Source organism: Meriones unguiculatus, chromosome 14 (genome assembly GCF_030254825.1).
Source record: "Meriones unguiculatus strain TT.TT164.6M chromosome 14, Bangor_MerUng_6.1, whole genome shotgun sequence".
Taxonomy (NCBI): Eukaryota; Metazoa; Chordata; class Mammalia; order Rodentia; family Muridae; genus Meriones; species Meriones unguiculatus.
The window spans coordinates 21,778,445-21,799,475 of record NC_083361.1 but is presented as its reverse complement, the minus strand read 5'-3'; the positions used below and the strand labels follow the sequence as shown (position 1 = coordinate 21,799,475).

General features: G+C 49.2%; 1 protein-coding gene across 3 annotated transcripts in view; it reads right to left on the bottom strand.

Annotated features, from left to right (window-relative positions):
- Syt17 (synaptotagmin 17) overlaps positions 1–21,031 on the bottom strand; it is a 70,133-nt gene that overhangs the window by 29,981 nt on the left and 19,121 nt on the right. For all 3 annotated transcript variants that reach the window (XM_060366968.1, XM_021646963.2, XM_021646964.2), the window contains exon 5: positions 20,087–20,706. In XM_060366968.1, coding sequence (XP_060222951.1) covers positions 20,087–20,706 — 620 coding nt within the window. The remainder of the gene's footprint in view (positions 1–20,086; positions 20,707–21,031) is intronic.

Genomic DNA, 21,031 nt, shown 5'->3' with positions numbered 1-21,031 from the left:
TCACACACATGTGGAGGTGAGTTTGGATCCCCAGCCCCAACCCAAAATCTGAGCGTGGCGGCACACGGGCACTTCAGTGCTAGGGGTTAGGAGAGCACAGAGACTGGAGGATTCCTGGAGCTCAATGGCAGACAGGGCACCCTAGCTGAACTGCTGAGTCCTATGTTCAGTGAGAGCCCCTGTCTAAAACACAAGGTGGAGAGTGAATGAGAAAAATATTTGGTACATACGTACACACAAACACACAGACACACACACACAAACATACACAAATATGGACATATGCAAACGTGTATTACCCACCAACATGTACACAATCTACACATATGCACACACTCATCGAAACATGTACATGCCTACAAACACACACATATACACACAGACATCTATACTCACACATACACAGAAATATGTACCCATCCACACATGTGTACCCAAAAACATGTGCACGCACACACCTACAAAAACCTGTACATAACCACAATATACACACATATACACCTAAACATGTATACACGCCCATATGCATACAAACACGGACACATACAAACAAGTAGTACATACTCACAAACATACACACATACAACACGTATATACCCATACAAGTATGTACACATACACAAGCATGTACACACCTGTAAACATGTACATACCATCACAAACATGTAACAGCCCCTACACACACACACACACACACACACACACACTGTCTCTTATGGGGCTGGAGATTTAGTTCAGTAGTGGAGCATTTGCCTAGCAAGCACGAGGGCACCGCCTCAGGACTGAAAATCAATGCCACCTCAACACCGCACACCAGCCTTTCGCTGAGACCTGTCCTTGTCATTACTTGGTTATCTTTTCCCTTTCAGGTTTTTCCTTCCCTGGCCTGGAAGGGTAGACGTTCAAGACAAGAACGCTCACTCAACTCTCTGAGTCATCAGAGAAGCTCAGGGCTTCACGTAGTTGCTAGCAGCCTCCCGCCATCCTTAGACTCCTACCCTGCAGGCACACCTGTAAGCAGGGCCGACCCTCCGCAGGAGCTCAGCCAGCGGGAGCCAGCAGGTTCCGGTGAATGTTCCTCTTCCCTAATCTGAAACACCTTCCTTCTTTCTTCAAAGTTTCCCATGATGCCTCCTAAATGGAGCCGGGTGCTGATGGGAGGGATTAATGGCACACTAAGTCAAGCTGCCTAAACACAGAAGAATAAAGAACAAAATGAAGGGTAAGATGGCTGGGGTGTGGTATAGCCAGATTCTAGAGATATCCATGGGAGACATAGCAGGCTGCTCGATGGCTGCCCCCAGGGGAGCCTTCTCTGCCTTGGCCATTCTCACAGGAAGTGGAAGAGGACAGGAGCTGAGCCCTCAGTACCCAGGGTCCTTTTGAGCCCTTCTTGCCACCTTCAGGGATGGCACTGACTAGACTCCCCGAGGCGGCTTCCTGGACCCATTCCCTTCCTAGGCGTTTCTTGGCTTAAATAAAGCAAAGCTCTCTTATCCTGCTATGGTAGGCTTCAGGCTTCCCGTCCCCTCTCCCTCCCATGTCCACCCCACACCAACATCACAGCGTCCACTCCCGTCCTTCCAGGGAAACATGCACATTGATCCATCTGCTCTTCCGCCTCCTCATCACGGAAGTGATCAATGTGCAGCCTGAGGGAGAGTTAGTGGAAACTGAAGAGAAGGCTAACTGAACAATAGCAGGGGGAGCGATGATTCATTCAGCAGGCTTCATCCGACAGTTCAGCATCCTCAGGCCAGGGGTGTCATGGTTGTGACCACCAAGGCAAACTGTCAGTAAGACATCACCGCAGGCCAGGCTCAGTCCCCGCACAGCTGTTCTTCTGTCCTTCTAGAGGCCCCACTTTACAAAAGAAAGAATCCATCCAAACCACGCAGTTTGGATTCTGAATGAGACAGACAAGATGGCAGCTCAGCTCCTGTATTTACTCTTGCATGACATCCTTGGCAATGAGGGTGCAATCACAGACATTGAGCCAGCCACACACAGTCTCCTGGCTGAGAAACGAATCAGAGAACCAGGGACTGCATGCCTACCAGTGTGCAGGCCTACCAGCGTGACCACCATCATGGCAAACGAATGAATGCGCAGAAGAGAACAGGACCGACAGGATTGCTCAGTGGGTAAAGGCACTCGCTGCCATGCCTGACAACCCAGAACCCACAAGGCAGGAGGACAGAACTGACTCCTGCAAGTTGTCCTCTGATCTCCATGCATGTTCTGCAGCATGCAGAACACGCACACACACACACACACACACACACACACACACACACAAGCAGAGTGTAACACGTACTGAAATGATGTCCTGAAATTGGAACCCTGGCTGGTGGACTATAAAGCTCTCAACAGTCTGAGTCTCAAGACCGTCAACCACAGACCCCGGGGATGGTGTGCTGGGGACAGTGCTTGCTATGCAAGCATGAGGACAGTTGGATCCCCAGCACCCATATGAAATGCAGTGGACAGACCATTTGTAATCCCAGTGCTGGGAAGGCAGGGACAGGTGGGTACCTGGAGATTGCTGGTTAGCTAGCCTAGCCAATTGGTAAGCCCCAGGTTCAGGGAGACTTTGTTTCAGAACATCTGGTGACTGAGGGACACCCATGACAAAGACGTCTGGACTTCATATGCATACCCACCACATACATGTACACACACACATAATGCACATACATACACATACAACACACAACATACACATGTACACATACATACAAAATTTTGACACACAGCCATCATGGGATCCAACAATTCTGCTACTAGAGAAAAACAGATACTCACACAAAAACTTATTCATGAGCCAGGCTTTAGGTGGGGAAACCTCAGCAGCTGGGAGGCAGAGGCAGGAGGCTCGTGAGTTCAAGGCCAACCTGGCCTGCACCAGGAGACTCTCTCAAAAAACAAACAAACAAAAAACCAAACCAAACCAAACAAACAAAAAAACAAACCAAGAGAGAACCCAACAAGTCTCCCAGAAGTTCATGGCAGTGCTATTCACAACAGCCCAAAGGTGGGGGCAGCCCAGTGTTCATTAGTGAATGGAGAAACTCGACGGTGCGTGCACACGATCAAATGCTCCTCAGTCATCAGAAGGAATGAGGGCTGGCATGATGGCACGGTGAGGAAAGACACTTGTCATAAAAATGTGAGGACCCAAGTTCCATCCCCGAAACCCATGATGGGAGGAAAGAACCAACTTCCGAACGTTGTCCTCTAACCTCCAGACATGTACTGGACACGCCTACATACACACGTGCTTACACACAAGCAACACACACACACTAAATTTAAGTGAAGGAATAAAGCGCTGACACATGCTACGTAGATGAGCCTGAAAAACATGCTTGACACAAAAGATGACATGCTGTGTGATCCCATGACTAACGTACCCAGGAGAGAAAATGGACAAGCTGTGGTTGTTGACCTGGATGGTCCCCTTGACCGAGAGTGAAATCACCTAAGAGTGATTTTATACAGCCCTGCGTGTATCTGGGGGATGTTTTCAGAGAGGTTTAATTGAGGCGGGAAGAGCCACCCTGAATGTGGGACCCACTGTCCAAGGGACTGGGTAAAAAAGAAAAGGAGACAGGGAGCCCAGCACCAGGCTTCATCTCTCTGCTCCCTGGTGCCACGTGCCAGCTTGCCTCTCTCTCCCGCCACCGTGACTGACTGAAAGCACCAATGATGAGCCGAGTAAACCTTCCTCCCTTAAGTTGCTCTTTGCGGACATTTCTGTCAAGCAATGAGAGAAACGACACAGCAGGAGAGAGCACAGGATCTGAGGCAAGGGAGCATGCCAGGTGATCACTTCATGGATATGGAGCCTTGTCTGAGTGGTGGAGTGTTCTGGAATTAGGTAGAGATGATGGCTGTAGACCACTGAGGGTACCAGTGCCGATGAGCTGTAGACTTTTATATGAGTGCGTCAATATTATGTGAATTTAACCTCCGTTTAGAAAGGCATCACAAGGCCTCTGGCACACTAGGGAGCCTGAAGTTGAAGCACCCCTCAGCAGGATGGTCACCACGGCTTCCTGAACAAGGGTGTGCTGGAGACGGGTCTTGAAATGTAAGTAGGGTTCTGTCTACCTTATCTTGTTGTCTGGTGGCATTGTCACCGGACAGACGAGTGGAGACTTGCACTTCTAACCCCATGGCCCTTTCTCGCTCAGGTCCTGAATGCCTCAACTTTGTAGCACAAACCTAAGGGACCCGTTGTTAATAATAAAGTAGTTAATAAATTTGATTTTTAAAATCTGGGGTCTGGCGGAGATGGATAAGAGTGCTTGCTGCCCAAGCAGAGAGATCTGAGTCCAAATACCCACCATCCATGTAAAGCAAGATGGGCATGGCCACCTAGCTGCCTGTAGTCCCAGAGCTGTGTGACGTGGGAGGAGAGACAAGACCATTGGGTCCTGTCCACCAGTCCCGCTCCAGGTTGAGGGAGAGACCTGGTCTCAAAGGAATGAGGCAAAGAGCCATGGAGCAGGACAAGACAACGGATGTCCTCCTCAGGCGTCTACGTGCATGTGGTCACACAGACGTGTGCATACACATAATCCCTATGTTCATACACGCAGAGAGATACAGAGACACAGAGAGATAACACACAGAGAGACAGAGGCACACATACACACAGAGTGACAGAGACAGACAGACAGACACACACACAGATACAGAGATACAGAGAGAATAAACATGAGACAGGAACTGGTGCTGGAGTCCTGCAGGTCCCAGGGAATCTCAGATGTCACCTCATCCAAGCTCCCCAATGGATTGAAAACGACCTGGTCCCACCATCACTCAACCTTGTTTTCTGTTCTTTGTGCCACCGTGTCCTTGCCAGGTGTCTCCGCGTTCTCCATGAATGCTTGTGTCTCCTCTTATATAGAACTGGAGTGTCCGGCCTTTTGAAATGGTGACACGGCACTCCCGTTTACAAAAGTGCCAGCCTGCACTCCGGGACACCGCATTCTGCATTCTGCCAGCCGGCTATCCTGGGACACTCGTGGCATGCTGATAAAGACAGTCCCTGACTCACAATGACTCAACTTGGGATTTCTTTTTTCCACATTGTCTTTGAATTTGGTATTTTGATTGTTGCCTGAGCTAGGGAGGGGGAGGCATGCTTACTTTCTCTCTTGCAGCATGGTGAGCAGCAAATATAGCTTTCACCACCCATGCACGGACAAGGGGAAACAGCAGTCCACAAGTGTGCTGTGGACTGTGATGTTTGGAAGGTTAGATGCATTTCCGTCACTCTAACTAAATGCCTGAGACTATCAACTTATAAAGAAAAAAAAAGGTATATGGGGGTTACAATCCGCCCCAGGCTGGCCCCTTTGCTCTGGGCCTGTGGTAAGTGTTCCTAGTGGAACACAGCCACTTACACTATGGTTGGTGAAATAGAAAATGCTTTGACGAGTTGTCACGCGCTGTTCAGACTCACTGAGAAGGTGGCTCTGGAAGCAGGCATCTCTCCCATTTCAGACCCAATCAAGTTGGTCTCAAACTGTCCTCCAAAGATCCCTGTCTTGGGGCAGGCTGTCTCCCCCCCCCCCAATTCTATTCCCTGGGGGAGGGGGAAGAGAAGAGCAAACAGTTAAGGGGCTGAAGACATCATCGTGCCCTTGAGAACAGTGAGATGGAATGCTATCGCCAACGGGGGGGGGTCACTATTGTTCACCCCACAATATAAAAATGCCTGCAGAGGGGAATGGAAACCAAGGGGCTGGGCCCCAGAGGGACTGGTTTGGGAGCCCAGATGAGCACTTCCTTCCCAGTGTATTTGTGCTGGATGCTTGTGAGCACAGACGGTGTTACCTTGTTTGTGCTCAGGCACCTCTCCAGGTGTTGGAAGCACCCCGCTGGATGGCTTGCTCTTGGCCGCAGCTTCTGCTTATCTGCTGCTTGCTGCTCGGATGCTCTCTGTGTGCTTAATAAATGCACTCATTTGAAACCCAAAGCAGGGCTACCCTAGAACCGCCACAGGGATTTCTCTGGCCCACACAGAGTGCAAAAGAGAGGAGGGGAAAGGCTGTGGGTCTCTTTAATGCCATGTCCCCAGTGACCCAAAGATCTCATATTTCCCACTTACAGGCCTTATCACCCTATCACTTCCCAATGGCACCCCACCGAGGATCAAGCCTTCACCTCCGCTGCCACCACCACCACCACCACCACGGGAGTTAATAAAGAGGCAGAAGACAGCAGGCGGGTGAACTACGTTCTCAGCTTCTGATATTTTTAATTCACAGTGGATCTGGGGGGATGGGGCTGCGCTGTAAGTCAAGCAGGGCTCACGGCACCTCACACCACTGCAACCTGGGGGATCCTGAGAACAAGCTACACGGCCCACCCCCGAAAGACAGAACCACTCTCACATCATGATCCCAGAGGGGACACGAGGAGGACGCTCTGCCACCTGTCCATCCCAGCCTCGGGAGACGGGAAGCTGAGGGGGGAGGAGGAACGGGGTGGGGGAATCATTTCTCTCTTTTCCCTTTTTGAGGAGATGTCACAAATAAACAAGCCTCATTTCCTTTTTTTTTTTTTATAAAAGCCTGATGAGCTTAATTGAGGAGCACCACGTGGGGTGGGCTAGGGAGACCCAAAATAGACCGTCTGTAAATTACTCAAATGATTCCAGAGTCCCCCCTGCCAGCTCTTCCGAAGCCTGCTTGTGCAAATGCCATAGCTCTCCACCCAGGCAAAAAAGGGGAAAAAAAATCCTTGCAAATCCTCTCCTGCAGCCTTTGAATACAGTCAAGCTCTAATCAATAAAAAGGAAATCAAAGAGAACCATCTGGGACAAAGGACATTTTCTGGGGAAAACAAGAGGCAGGTTCTCTCCTCACAGGCTTCCTTTGAAGTGCTTCTAAATGCTCAGCCCACCTCGAAGAAGGCTTCGAAAGTGTGTACGCAACTTTTAACGTGGCACAAACACAGCTGCTCGACGGGTCCCCTCTGCCTTTATTCTGACTGCCCGGGAGAAGTCTTTTGTTTCCTAATTTACCATACAAACAACCTTTCTAAGGAAAAATGTTTTTGTTTTTCAAAGACCAAGATCCGTTTTACACAAAAGTACATTTTTGTATTTACAAGACACATTTAAAAAACACACACACACACACATACTCCAGCATTTCACACACTTCATCACTGTGTCTTCTCCTCGGACCTCTGCCACTACACCAGCACTTTGCTGCCCTGAGGACACAAGCAGATTCCGAAATTTCCTTGTAGGAAACCTTAAAAATTTTCCTTGTAATGACCTAGCCGTGGATCAGCTTTAATCTAAGTGTTGTCTGATATTCTACGCTGGATTATAACTGCTTTCCTATTGATAGGTACCTAGGTTGTGTGTGGTATGTGTGTGTGTGCTTGTGCATGTGTGTGTTCTGGCCAGAGGCTGATATAGAGAGTCTTCCTCAGTCCCTCTCCCCCCTTTATTCACTGAGACAGGATCTCTCAGTGAGACCCAGCTCACAGGTACAACTAGTCTGCTGTCTGGCTTGCTCCACGGAATCCACTGTCTCTACTGTCTGTGCCCTGTACAGGTGTACTGCCACTCCCAGTGGGCATTTACACGAGTGCTGGAGAATCTAATCCTGTTTGTGCCGCTGAGAAATCTCCCCAGCTCCCCAGCCCCGCCCAGTTATTTGTAATGGCCTCAGTGGCATACTTTGGAATGCTCTTTTAGATTACACCATTCTCATAAAACCCTGAGGTAGGATAGCTGACTTGGGAAACAGTAAGATCATTTTTTTTTTGTTTGTTTGTTTGGTTTTTTTTGTTTTTTTGACAATCAACATGAATTGGAGGATTAGTTGCCAAAAGGGGTAAGCTAACTTCATGGCCACCAGCAGGAAAGATGTGTAGCTGAGCCTCAAAGAGGGACTAGAAAAGGGAGGTCATGCTTTAACAAAAGGACACAAGATCATGGTGACTCCAAAGATACGGCTGTTCACATTTCTCCAACTGATGATTGTCAGGACTTGAGTCTGAAACATCCCCCACAGGCTTGTGGATTTGAATACTAGTTGGTCCCCAGCTGTCAGTGCCATTTGGAGAGACTTTGGAACCTTTGGGGGCTAGCTGGTGGAAACGGTTCACTGGGGCAGGTCTTGAGGGTTTTATCTGCCTCTGGTGCTAAGGTGAAGAGCGATATGCCCATCCCCAAGCATTTGCCGCCATGGACCAAGATGCTCCAGTCTCTGCACTAGCCTTGCCATGATGGTCTACGCATCTGAACTGGGAGGCAACAGAAAACGTCTCCCTTAAAGCGATTTCTGTTAAGTATTTTGTTACAATGATGAGAAAATTAGCGAACAGAGCTATCCAGTTAGGTGTCGATTTAATGCCCACCTGTCCCCCTTTATCACTTATCTATAGGGGCATATGCTCTAACCTCCAGTGAGTGAAAGCACAGACGATAGTAAAGCCTATACACACCATGATTTCTCTACGCACGTTTACCTACAGTAAAACTAAATTTATTTTGGATTAGGCACACTAATAATAGAAGAAAATTCAGAATAACACACCAGGGTAAGTTGTTTAAAACCTGCGAATTATTTCTCCATTTTCCATTTATATTTTTAGATCACGTTTGACCCTAGTAAGTGGAACCGTGGAGAGCAAACCCATGCACGGGAGAGGATAACCGCCTCTCCTCTTTGTTTGCAACCATCGACATCTGACTTTCCATCTAAGTCCAAGGTCTTCTCCACGCCTACGCTGTGGGTGATGACACAAGGGGCCAGATTTGTCTGTCACTGTCAAGCTTTTCACTGTGCTGACCCAATGATGTCTTGGTTACTTTACACATTGCTGAGATAAAATACCTTGGCCACAGCAACTTCAGGGAGAAGGGATTTATTTCAGCTTACGGTTCCCAGGGGACACAATTTATCATGGCAGGGAAGGCACGGCAGCAGGGGCAGGAAGCTGACAGTCGCACTGTAAGCACCTGAGAAATGGAATAACGAGGAGCGGGCTCCACCTGGGGAAAAGGGAGGGAGGTTAAATCACACTGAGGTTGTCTGATAAAGGCTCACGGGATCCCATTTTTTAATATTTACCTAGTTATACATAATACATGTGAGTGTGTATGTATATATAATGTATACATGAAGACATATGTTTATATAGATATTTACATACATATATTTACATATATATATGGAAGTTAAATAATTTAGATGCTCCCCCCTCAAGAACCGTAGTCTAACAAAAACCCTAGTATCAGACACAGTAGGGTCCAACCTTTTGAAGGGTTTTTCAGGATGCTCCAAGTGACAGGAAAGATTATCAGTGTAGCCCTCGGTTGCCTCTCAGGGGTTGAGGGTAGCCCTTACCGATGAAGACACCACACAGTTAGGACACAGGATTCAAATGACTGGAGCTGGGTCTGACCTGAAAGACTCTTTCCTAAGGCTTAGTTTCCATGGTTTCAGAAAACACTATGCAAGCTGCCAGGAGAGGGGGGGGAATGAACCAGTCCTACCCAGCTGCAATTTCTATGAACCATCATTACTAGTATGGCGGAGATATGAATAAAAGTGCAGTAATGGCACTCACATTTGGTGGCAACCAGCAGCTGTCTAGTTGGACTTAAGGCCCTCTTAAACAGTAGGTAGATCACTCCAGGTACTGGAAACATAGCCCGCTTCCTGGGGCTAATGAGGTAAGGGACCTTAGGAAAGAATTTCCTATCGACATTTTTGCTAGATCAACATAATTCCTTACTGCATTCTAAATCTTAGACTTACACCTACAGAGAATGTTGCTACCACTCCTCATCAAAGAAGCCTTCCTTTTACAGCAGATGGGGACCAGTCACAGAAAACCACAACTGGACACAATGCAAAGATCAGCAAATCGTGGGGAGTCCAGCGCCACGGGTTAAATTTACACCACAGCTGCTGCCTCTATGGATCAGGAAACACTGAGGAAGATGGAGGGAAGAGACTGTGGGAGACAGGAAGTCTGCTGTGAAGCAGTCTCTCTTTGAAATGACTGCATTTACAAGACCTGACAATGGCAGTATCAACGGACAATGTGGAAGAGGGGAAATTTCATCCTTCCCCTAGACAAAGGACTATCGAGTGCTGAGAGAAGGATAATTAGCCTTTCCTAGGGATGAGGCCCCTCACTGGTTGTCCAGTTTAGAGTGATCAGCCTGGGTATCACATATATACCAGCAACAAAAATGGATTTAGCAGGTTGTGTGTATACGAACACATGCATGCAGGTGTACATGCATGCACACAAATCTATCTATCTACATGTATGTAACAAATATAATCAAAGAAAAAGAGACTAACAGTTGAGAGGGCGTGCATGAGAGGGGTTTGTGAGAGGATAACTGGGGGCTGGGGGCTGGAGAAAGGAAAGAGGGAAGTGATGTCCGGTTCCCAGTGACATATTTCTTCCAGCAGGGTTCCTCCTCCTAAAGGTCCTACAACCTTCCCAAGCAGTACCGCTAGCTCAAGAGCAGGTTTTCAAATGAAGGAGCCTGTAGGGGAACATTTCATACTCAAACCACAGCAGACAGTAGCTGATCTAGGAATTTAGTTTGTATTTTCTTGAGTGCTGAGGAGAGCGGGTGTTTTTTTCTGGGCTATGACAATCCTGTCCATTTCTGTTTGTTAATTTTTTTTTCTACTGGCCATTATTCTTTTCTTACTACTATACAAAAGACCTTCAACATTACAGATACTAGATACTAACCACTCGGCAGTTACATGCAGCTGCAGTTATATCCCCAAAAAACATATTTGTCTTGTTCAATTTCAACCCCAAAGCAGGTTAGAAAGACCTTGTTTGTAAAACCGTCATGAGGGAGGACCCTAATCTAATATGACTGATGTCCCTCTAAAGGGGAAACAGGTTTGCATACAGAAAGATCACAAACACACATGACAATGGATGTCTAGAGGACAAAGGCTACAAAGGATGGGAATCCATGGGAAGCTAAGAGAAGCACAGAGCAGATCCCTCCTTCGTGCCAAGGGCACATGGCTCAAGCAACACCTTGAAGAATCACGGGAACGGCTAACTTCTCCTGTTTGAGCTACCGGTGTGTGGTGCTCAGTTATGCCGCAAGACAAACCAACACGTCATCACAAACATGTTCCCCAGCCACAGCTCGTCTTCATGTCCTTTTCCAGAGCTTCTGGTCCAGCAAGGTCCAAGCCTACCAACTTGACATGGTGAAGGTATCATTTGTTCCCTCTATGGTTTGCAGTTTACTTTTGACTATTTTGAAAACTTGCTTATCTATGGTTAAGTCATAAAGACATTCTTCACTTCCTTCTAAGACAGACTTCCGAATGTAAGTTCTTGATTATGTGTACAAGCAAGGTAAAGCTCCATTTTAATTTTTCCCCCTCCTCCTCCTCCTCTTTTTTTTTTTTTTTAAATAGGCAAGTTTCATGCAATCTAGGCTGTCCTCAAACTCAACATGTAGGTGAGGATGGCCTTGAACTTCTGATGTTTCTTCTTGCCTCTACCTTATGAGTACTAGAAATACAGACATGCTCCGTGTCGGATTTAAACAGTACTGGGGACAGAACCCAAGGCTTTGCCCAGGCTAGGTACGCATTTCACTGACTGAGCCATGTCCTCAGCCTTCTTGTTTTATTTCTGCTTCACAGTGCAATGAGCTTAGAGCAGTACCTCCATCTTCCCAGTGCCTCCAGCACACAGTAGACCCACAGCAAATGTTGCCCAGTAAAATGTGTCCTTATAGCTTTGTGTGTGACACTCAGTGCTTCAAGAATACAGAGAGCAAGTCAGTATTCCGGCATCTAAGAGTTTGCTTTAGACTGGATGGCCATCCATTCAGCCAGCCTACTTCCCATCCACTCCATCACAAAAGAGTGAGACTCATCCTGTACCAACTGGGCAGCCAGTGAGTGTCTCACTGCAAGTGCTCAGCCCCAACGTGGTCTAGGCATGCTGCCTGGTCTCCATCTACCCCCTGTGACTTTAATGAAGAGCTGATGGGGCAGCTGTGTTAGACTGTGTTGCTGTGACCAAACACTGGATAGATCCAACTGAAGGGAGGAAGGATTTCTTTCCCCTCATGGCTTCAGAGGTTCCTGCTCACATCATGACAGACAGGAAGTTGAGTAGAACAGTCCAGGGACAGAGAAGATAGGGCCCTCAAAGAAAGGCTGTACTTCCTCTAACCAGGCTCCACCTTCCACAGCTTCAGCAGTTGACAATAGTTGATTCTCTATTGAAACTGAGAATCCGCCAATGCAATAAACCATTCATTAGGTCAGAACCTTCACGGTCTAATCGTTTCTGGGTAGACCCATCCAGAGGTAGGCTTTAGGAACCTCCAGGCCTCTTCAGTTCAATCAAGCTGACAATCAAAATCAGTCATACAGCAAGCTTATGATTGGAAATACTCCCCCCGCCACACACACACCTCAAGCAGAAGCAGCACTAGCCAGGATGGTCTTGGGGACCTTCCAGGGAAGTGACTGGAAAATGCAAAGAAAGGGCTGAATCAGACGCCCTGACCTCTTACACCATTTGCTCCTTCCATTTTTGCGCAGCCTTCTTCTGCCCTGTACTGCACCATCGCTCAGTCAACAGATGCCTACAGAGAAACAAGCACCTGTCAGGCCCACGGCAAATCCACAACAGGCTCCTTGTGGTGGTGTAAATGCCAATGGCTCACATATGCTCATATATTTGAATGCTCGTCCCCCAGTTGGTGAAACTGTTTAGGAAGGATTAGGAGGTGTGGCCTCACTAGAAGAGGTGTGTCAGTGGGGGTTAGCATTTAGGTTTTGATAGCCCAAGCCATTTCAGTTAGTTCCTTCTCTGCCTCACGGCTGTAGATCAGATAGAAGCTCCCAGCTAATACTCCAGCGCCATGCCTGCCTGTTTGCTGCCTTTCTCCCTGCCATGGTGAGCACGGACCTAGCCTCTGAAACTACAGCAAGCCCTCAATTACATTATGTATATAAGCTGCCTTGGTCATGGTGTCTCTTCACCACCACAGAAAGTAACTTAGACAGTGTTCAGTAATTATCCATTGTCTGGGTGAACAAAGGAAGCAGCAGTGACAAAGACAGATGGGATTCTGTGATGGCATTTCTAGTGTATAAACAACTCCCATAGCCAATGACTTACTTATGCAGTGTCTGAGCTAGCACGACAGCGTGTGTTGCAAAGAATAAGAAGTCCTGTGGAAACTCATCTTCCCAAGCCTCCCCTGAATAAATGATGCTGAGCTGAGAAAAGGAGAAACGGGAGTTCAGGGGTTGCCACAGTTGGCATGAGGAAGTGTTTGGGAAGGCCCATGTGTCAAAGGGTTGGTCCCTACCTCGGTTTTATTGGAGGTAGAGCTTTCAGAGGTGTGTGATGCTTGAGGGGGCAGTTCCCCCTTCATGTGGCCCCAGCGTGAGGTGCCATCTCAAGCCCAAAGCAGTGTTGTTTCAAGTCACTAGATCAGATAATATCACTTGGGGATCTGAACTTTAGACTACCGTAGGCGTTTACAGTGCTTTGACTGAGGGTGGCACCCACACACTCATATGTTTGAACGCTAGGCCCTCAGCTGGTGAGTTGCAGATCACAGAAGTACTCCCTCATCACCCTCAACATCCTGCGTCCTAGATCAAATTAATCCTCACCATGCAGCCATCTTCTCCTCACCCATGCCCCCTACTCCCTGCCCAGCACCCAGCTCAGCAAGCCTCATTCAGGCAAAGTTCCCTGCACCCTAGAGACCCTTCCTTTCAGGCCATTCCCAGCTCCTAGACTCATTGACTGTGAGTTGGTGTCCTCACACTAACCTCGGTACATCTTGCTCCATCAGTGCCCACTAAGGGGCACAGCTTGAATATGAACTGAACCCAAGGTTCTTGGGTTGCATATCTGGTCCCCAGCTATCAGGGCTGCTTGGAGAGGTTGTAGATGTGTAGGAGGGGCCCTTAGTGCTCTGTGTGTGTCCTTGGAGAGTGTGAATTGTTCCAGTCTTTCCTCCCCACCCCCCCTCTCTCAGTTCTGCCCACCAAGAAGGCCAGCCTCTGCCACATACTCCTACCACCATGTTGCTTCTGTCAGAACACAACAACAGCAACAATCAACAATGACAACAACAACAGCAATGGACAATGACAGTAACAAAAACCAACAATGACAATAACAACAATCGATAATGACAACGACAACTGACAAGGACAACAACAACTGAGAATGACAACAATAATAACAACCTACACAAACAACCAACAATGACAACAGTGGACAATGACAACAAAAAGCCACTTGTTTCCATCGGTTGTTTTGTCAAAACAATGAGAAAAGAAACTAATACAGTCTCCTCACCCCTGTTATCCTGTGCCTCAAAATCAACAGCTTTCAGCTAGACAGCTGGATAGCAGATGTCTCACTAAGTCTGGAAGCAGTGGTTCTTTGTTTGGTCTGGCTTGGTTTTGATAACCAGGGAAGGGCCAGAGACTGGCCTGCCCTTTCTACAGAGAGAGAGGCCAAGGACATTGCTCAGTATCCTCAAGGACTTGTCTGAAAAGCAAGGGCGCCATGGCTTAAGCCTTGCTCCCCATCGACCTCACGCTCTGCCTCAGGAGCAAATTGAAATGTAAACCTGACCCAGTGTCTCCTGGCATGTCATCTTTTAATGCTGTCCAGGATAAAATTGAGATCCAGGGTTTAGTCTCTGAGGACCTTTCTGCTCTGATTTCTGCTGCCCTTAATATCCTGCCAGGAGAACAGATCACATGGCAGGTAATTGGAATATTTCAGATAATCCACAGCAAGGCGATAGTCACCGACATGCTCTCTGCCGTTGTGGAGAATGCTGGGAGAAGGCTGAGAAAATACTCGGGAAAATACAAGGAACCAGGGGGTTGCAGCGCTGGGCACTGGGTTGTGAGTAGGCCTCTCAGAAGGCCACTCTAGGGAATGCTAGTGTGGGGGACAGTTCAGGACACTGAGTTCTGTCACTTTCAGTCTCCCAAGCCTAACCCCAAGACCCACTTGGAGCCGGCAACACAGGAAAAACCTGCTACATTCAGTGTACAAATGAACCAGAACCACAGCAGACAACCTATACTGGGATAGTGCAACTGTGATGATCCGGCTCTCAGGGACCCTTTGATGAGGATGGTGATGAGGACGGAGGTGATGATGATAGCACTGTAAGGTTCGGGCACAAGTCTAATATCACCCACCAGTTAGGTGGCAGAGCCCGATTGTAAGAAATTCACATTTAGTGTCTGCCCAGGTCCTGGCACATCTGGAATCCTTACAATGGGGAGAGCAGCATTTCTATGGCAGTGATGGGGATGGAGGAGCAGCTAAGTGTGAGAACACAGAGAGCTGGAGGTATCATCCCCACTCTCTGGCCTCCAGGGAGAGGCAGCTGGATGGGGCTTCGCTCAGCCGACAGTTGACAGCAGGTCAGCCTGTTATGTTTATACCAAAAGCGCCACCCAAACTAACAAGAACAGGGTTTGGAAAGCTTCCAGACTGGTGATTCCAACAAGGTGGTGATAGAGCGGGGTGTGTCTGAAGAGGGGTGGAGACTTCACACGTGCCCCTCCCCCACCCCTTTCCTCACACATCTCTTCTGTGAGCGGTTCCCAGGTGGCCTCCTTCATTGTGAACTCTCACTGTGATGCTCTCTGTCCCAGTGCAAGAGGCCAAGCCACCACGGGCTGAACTTTGTGAAAGCGTGAGCTAAGAGAGGAAGTGAAGGGCTTCCCTGGGGCCCGTGAGCCTTTCTACAAAGTGAGGAAACTTGAGGGTAGGGGTCAGAGACTTGTGGCTTATAGTCTGGTCAGAGAACGTGGTTCCGGGAGACTTCTGCACTGACTCAGGGAGGGCAGCATCTGAGTTGAAATGAGCGATAAGACAGTTGGTGTCCTGAGAAATGGAGACATGAGTGTTCTGGGTGTGTGTATGGGGGTAATCATTTGATGTCAGCATTGTGAGTCAAACAGTTCACTGTGAATGCTCCTAAGTTGACTGAAGCAGAGGCTCAGAGAGGTCAATTCTTCCCACTGTACAAGCCTCCTGGGACAGCTGGTAAGCAGACTGAGTGTTCACATGTAACCTCTAGTGGGTGGCAAAGCTAAGACTTGAACCCAGGACTGTGTGATTGCAGGGCCCGTCCTTTTACCCATCACTGGACCATATTAGGTGAGGTGGGGGTTGGTAAAGATGGCTGGCCCCGTGGCAGGACCTGTCTGGAAGTCAGGCAGCCTAACTCCAGTCCCAATTCCACCAGGAAACTCTGTGTGGCCTTGGACCCGTCATTCAAGCTGTCTGTGATGCAGGGGGGCTCACCCAAACTGTTTCTGGTTTCTCCTTTAGTACACACTATATAATTAGGAATCCAAAGCTCACGTTGGGGCCAGTGAGACAGCTCAGAAGGTATCCTCGTTGGTTTCTGTCAGCTCACACAAGCTGGAGTTACCGAGGAAGAGGGACCTATAGGTCAGCGTCTCCACCGGGCTGCCTGAGGGCAAGTCTGTGGCCCACCGTGGGCAGTGCCACTCCAGGCCCTGAGTTGTATCAGAAAGAAGGCCCAGCAGTCCCTAAGGAGCAAGCCAGCAATCAGCACTCCTTCATGCCTTCTGCATCAGTACCCGCCTTCCGGCTCCCACCATGGCCTCCCTCAGTGGACAGTGACCCACATGTAAGCCAAATAAACCCTCTCGTACCCAGGTAGGTTCCGGGCACAGTGTTTGTCATGGTGACAGAAAGCGAATCAGAATAGCAGGGAGGGAGGGTGCTTGCTGTCGTGACTTGAATTTAGGCCCACATTTCCCACAAGTTGTCCTCTGACCTCTGCAAGCGCCCCACAGTACACACATACACACGAAGAAAATAAAAAACGTAATTAAAAATTTTGATAATCTCTCAAGTGTGAAACTGATTTCTACCAAGGCGGGGGGGGGGAGGAGCACAAGAGGCCCATGCACACAGAAACTTCTAGTTCCTGTTGTTCTATAAGGCTCCGATCTGGTTTCCAGAAGCATTATGGAACTGCCTATCAGAAGCTGAGCCAGAAACAGTTTTAACACACACACACACTCACATACACATATACACACACTCACACACACATACACAAGTCACACAGACACACATACCACACATAATCACAAACACACACATACCACACACACTCACAAACACACACACACCACACACACACACACACACACACACACACACACCAGGGTTCTAAAGGCCAAGGCTAACAGCAGCTCAGGGTGAGCTTTAAACATTGCCATTTGCCCGGCTGAAGGCTGTGCGGTGACAGTAGCAGTTGGGGAGGACTCTGAAAATACAGAAGGCAGCGAGGAGCCTCTGTTTACCAGGCTGTTTTTAGCAGTCCAGAAGGCAGGCCGGGGGCGTCCGCAGCTCCAGGCAGTTTCCAGGTACCGGGTCCAATCAGCACAGAACTCGGAGCCTCTCAGATTATTTTTGCCTTGAAAACAAGCCCCGGTGACACCACTCTCTCTGCCGTTCTCCCAGTGGACATATGTCACTAGACATTTGCCCAGATCTATAGGATGTACATGCTGACAGTGTACCCCAAACTGCAGTAACGATGTGCTAATGTGGGTTCGCCCCTGGTACCAAACACACTGCTGTGGTGAGTGACAAAAGGTAATGGGACGATTGAGCGGGTTGGGGTACAGAAGAGTGAGAGGAAACCTACAAATCTCCCTGTTCATTGTCCTCTGAGCCCCAAATAGTCGTGTGTGTGTTATGTGTTTCTGTGTAGGTGCATGCATGCATTGCACTTGCGCGCGCGGGGTGTGTGTGTGTGTGTGTGTGTGTGTGTGTGTGTGTGTGTGTGTGTCAGTTGAGGGGTTCAAAGGTCAATATTCAATATCTTTCTCAATAGCATTCCACCTTGTTTTTTGAGGCAAAGTCTCTCACTGAATCCAGAACTCAGCCATCCATCAAGACTGGCTGGTCCAGCAAGCCAGAGCTCCTTCTGCCCCCGCCCCACAAGCACTGGGATTAGAGATATGGGTCTCGAACTTAGGTTTTTAAATGGGTACAAAATGTTGGTCCTCACATTTACACACAAGCACATTACTAGCTGGGCCTGAATTCTGGCTGGGCCTGAAGGTGCATGCCTGTAATCCTAGCACTTGGGAGTCTGAAGCAGGAGGACCGTGAGGTCCAGGCTAGCTCGAGTTGCCGGTGCTCTGCCCAGCTGATATAGGTCTCTTTGTAAGAAGGGCTAAGAGCCAAGGAAGGGTGGGGGAGGTGAGGACAGGGAGGGGAGGAAAGAAAGGAACTGAGGAAAGAATGGAGGGCGGGAGGTGTAGAAGGAGGGAGGCGTGGAAGGATGGAGGGCATAAGGAGAGCAGGGAGGGAGGCAGCCACAGCGCCGGTCCAGGAGGACCACGCTGAAAGGAAGGGCAGCACTGATGAGGACCTGCAGGCTGAGGTGTGTGGGTGTCAAATAGCTTTTCTGAGTCTCCAGGTTTGGGGGCAAGAGCAGAGGCTTGAGTTTGGCCAGACGGAACTCTTCCCCCAGCCCCTGACTGTAAACCTGTGAATGGCTGCCGGTAGGGTAACTCTCTGTTCCTACTGGAGTCAACTGTTTCAGGAAGCACCTGGGGGAAGACCCACTCAGAGGAAGTGTATGTGTTTGAAGCTGGGATCACAGCTGGGTTCAATCCCCAGCCTCCTGGAAGGCCACTCTGGGTCACTGAATGCTCCACCAAGGTTGAACAGCTCTGAGATGCCCCCGGCACATACGACGATGTGTTTGTACCACATCGGGCTGGGCCACCCTCACAGCGCAGTGTGTAAGCTGTGCCTCTCCCGGCTCTGCCTTCTCCATCCCTGAACTATGCAGCTCCTCCTGCCTGCAGGATGCACACAGGGTTACTCAGCAGCCTCCTGGAGCCACGGCTCAGCCTGTGGCCTTAGGGTGGCCTCCCCAGCAGCCGTCTCCAGGCTGCCGATCTTCAGGCACATTTTGCCTGAAACACATCATCAGCTCCACTTTCTCCACTTTTATTTTTCCTTCTAAACCACTTTCTGAAAGTCAAAATGACTGACAGCTTTACAGCCTGGACAGTCCCTCTCCCGACTAGACAGGTTGGCAGCAGCGGCGAGAGCGTTCCTAGGGTCGTGGCACTGCGAAAGCGCAGATATGGGAAGATTTCACAGGACTGGGAGGAGATGCTTCCTAAGCGTTAGGACTGGAGTTTGGACCATGGAACCCACCTGAAACCCCGGGCACGGCTGTGCATACCTGTGACTCCTGTGCTGCAGGGAATGAGACAGGAGGATCTCTGGGGCTTGCTGGCTGCCGGGTTCAGTGAGAGCCCCTGACTCAAAGAGATAAGGCAGAGAGGGACAGAGCAGGACACACGACTTCCTCCTCCAGCCTCCACACACAGATGCATATTCACACACCTTAGACATGACACACACGTGTACTGCCACACATATACCAAAGAGTAAAAAGATTTCATAGGACTACTCTCTCCCCACACACACATCCACATGTATGCCCATGCACACATATATGGAGGGAGGCATGTGTAAAATCCACCGGAATCTGAAGGTCTACTCCAGTTCATAGCGTTTTGTGGCACAGCTTATTCTCTGAGCTTGAGACACTGCTCTGGGGACAAGGGAGAAGGGGACAATCAGAGCTTTGTGCCGTTTTTGAAACTTCGTAAGCGTGTAAAACTGTTTCACAATAAAAACAACTCAAATACAAAATATTTCTTCCCTTTGGCTTTTTTTTTTTTTTGACACAAGATCACATGTAGCCCAGGCTATCCTCAAGTTCATTACCTAGCCAAGGTTGACCCTGAACTTCCAAACCTCATCGTACCTCCCCAGTGCTGGGATTACAGGAACGTGCCACCACACCCAGCTTCAAAAGGAAAACTGAAACAGCGAAAGACGTTAAAATATCAATCTAAAAAAAAAAAAAAAAAAAAAAAACAAAAAAACAAAAAAAAAAAACACACAAAAAACAGGAAAAAGAATTCCTCGGGGCGACGCAGCAAAACTTGAGGCTTACCTGCGAGCTGGGGATCAGAGCCTTCCACCAGTGGCCGCCCTTTACCAAGTCCACCTCACACAAGGGCACAGCCACCTTGCCGATGACGCAGTGGCGGGAGAATTTGTCAAAGTCCACCACCGTGAGCAGCAGGGTCCGCCTCTGCGCCTCCAGGAAGGGGATCTCGAAGGTGTAGCGTTCCTCGAACACCGGCCTCTGGGTCTTGCGTTTGACTCCCGTCTGCTTGGAGTTCTTCTGGTCGGGCAGCAGGCAGATCTTGACGTAAGGGTTGGAGTGGGCCATGTCCTGGCGGGAGCCGTCGTGGGAGATGGGGGGTGGCAGGTCCCGGGCCTCGATCACCCGCACGGCCAGGTGGTTGTGCAGCAGGTCGTACTGGGTGCTGAAGTGCAGCATGCCCAGCTGGTACTTGGACATGAGCTCCTCGTCGGTCAGGCAGTCCACGTCATCCAGGTTGGAGTCCGGGGAGTAGAGTCGGGGCTCGAACTTCCTGAAGTAGTCGTCGGGGGTGTAGGGCCGACGCAGCACGGATGGCTGGATGGGCTCCTTCTTGGCGCTGAGGAGGCCGAACTCGATGGGTTTGATGTCAATGAGCGGGGAGCTGGGGCGCCGGGAATCCAGACCTAAACAGTCACCGAGAACAACGATCACCACCACTGGCCACCTGCTGTCATCTGCAAAGGTCCCCGGACGCCCTCGGGGGCTTCTCTGCCTCAGGGGACTCTTCCGGAAACACTGGAAATTCAGGTGTTCCACGAGCTCTGGAATCCGTTTCAGGACCTCTGACATACCTAAACCCTCAGATGCTCAAAGCCCAAACATGAAACAGCGCGGGGGCTGGCAAGATGGTTCAGCAGGTGAAGATGCTTGCCACCAAGCCTGGGGACCTGAGTTCAATCCACACGGTGGAAAGAAGAGAGAACTGACTCCCAGAAATTATCCTCAGAC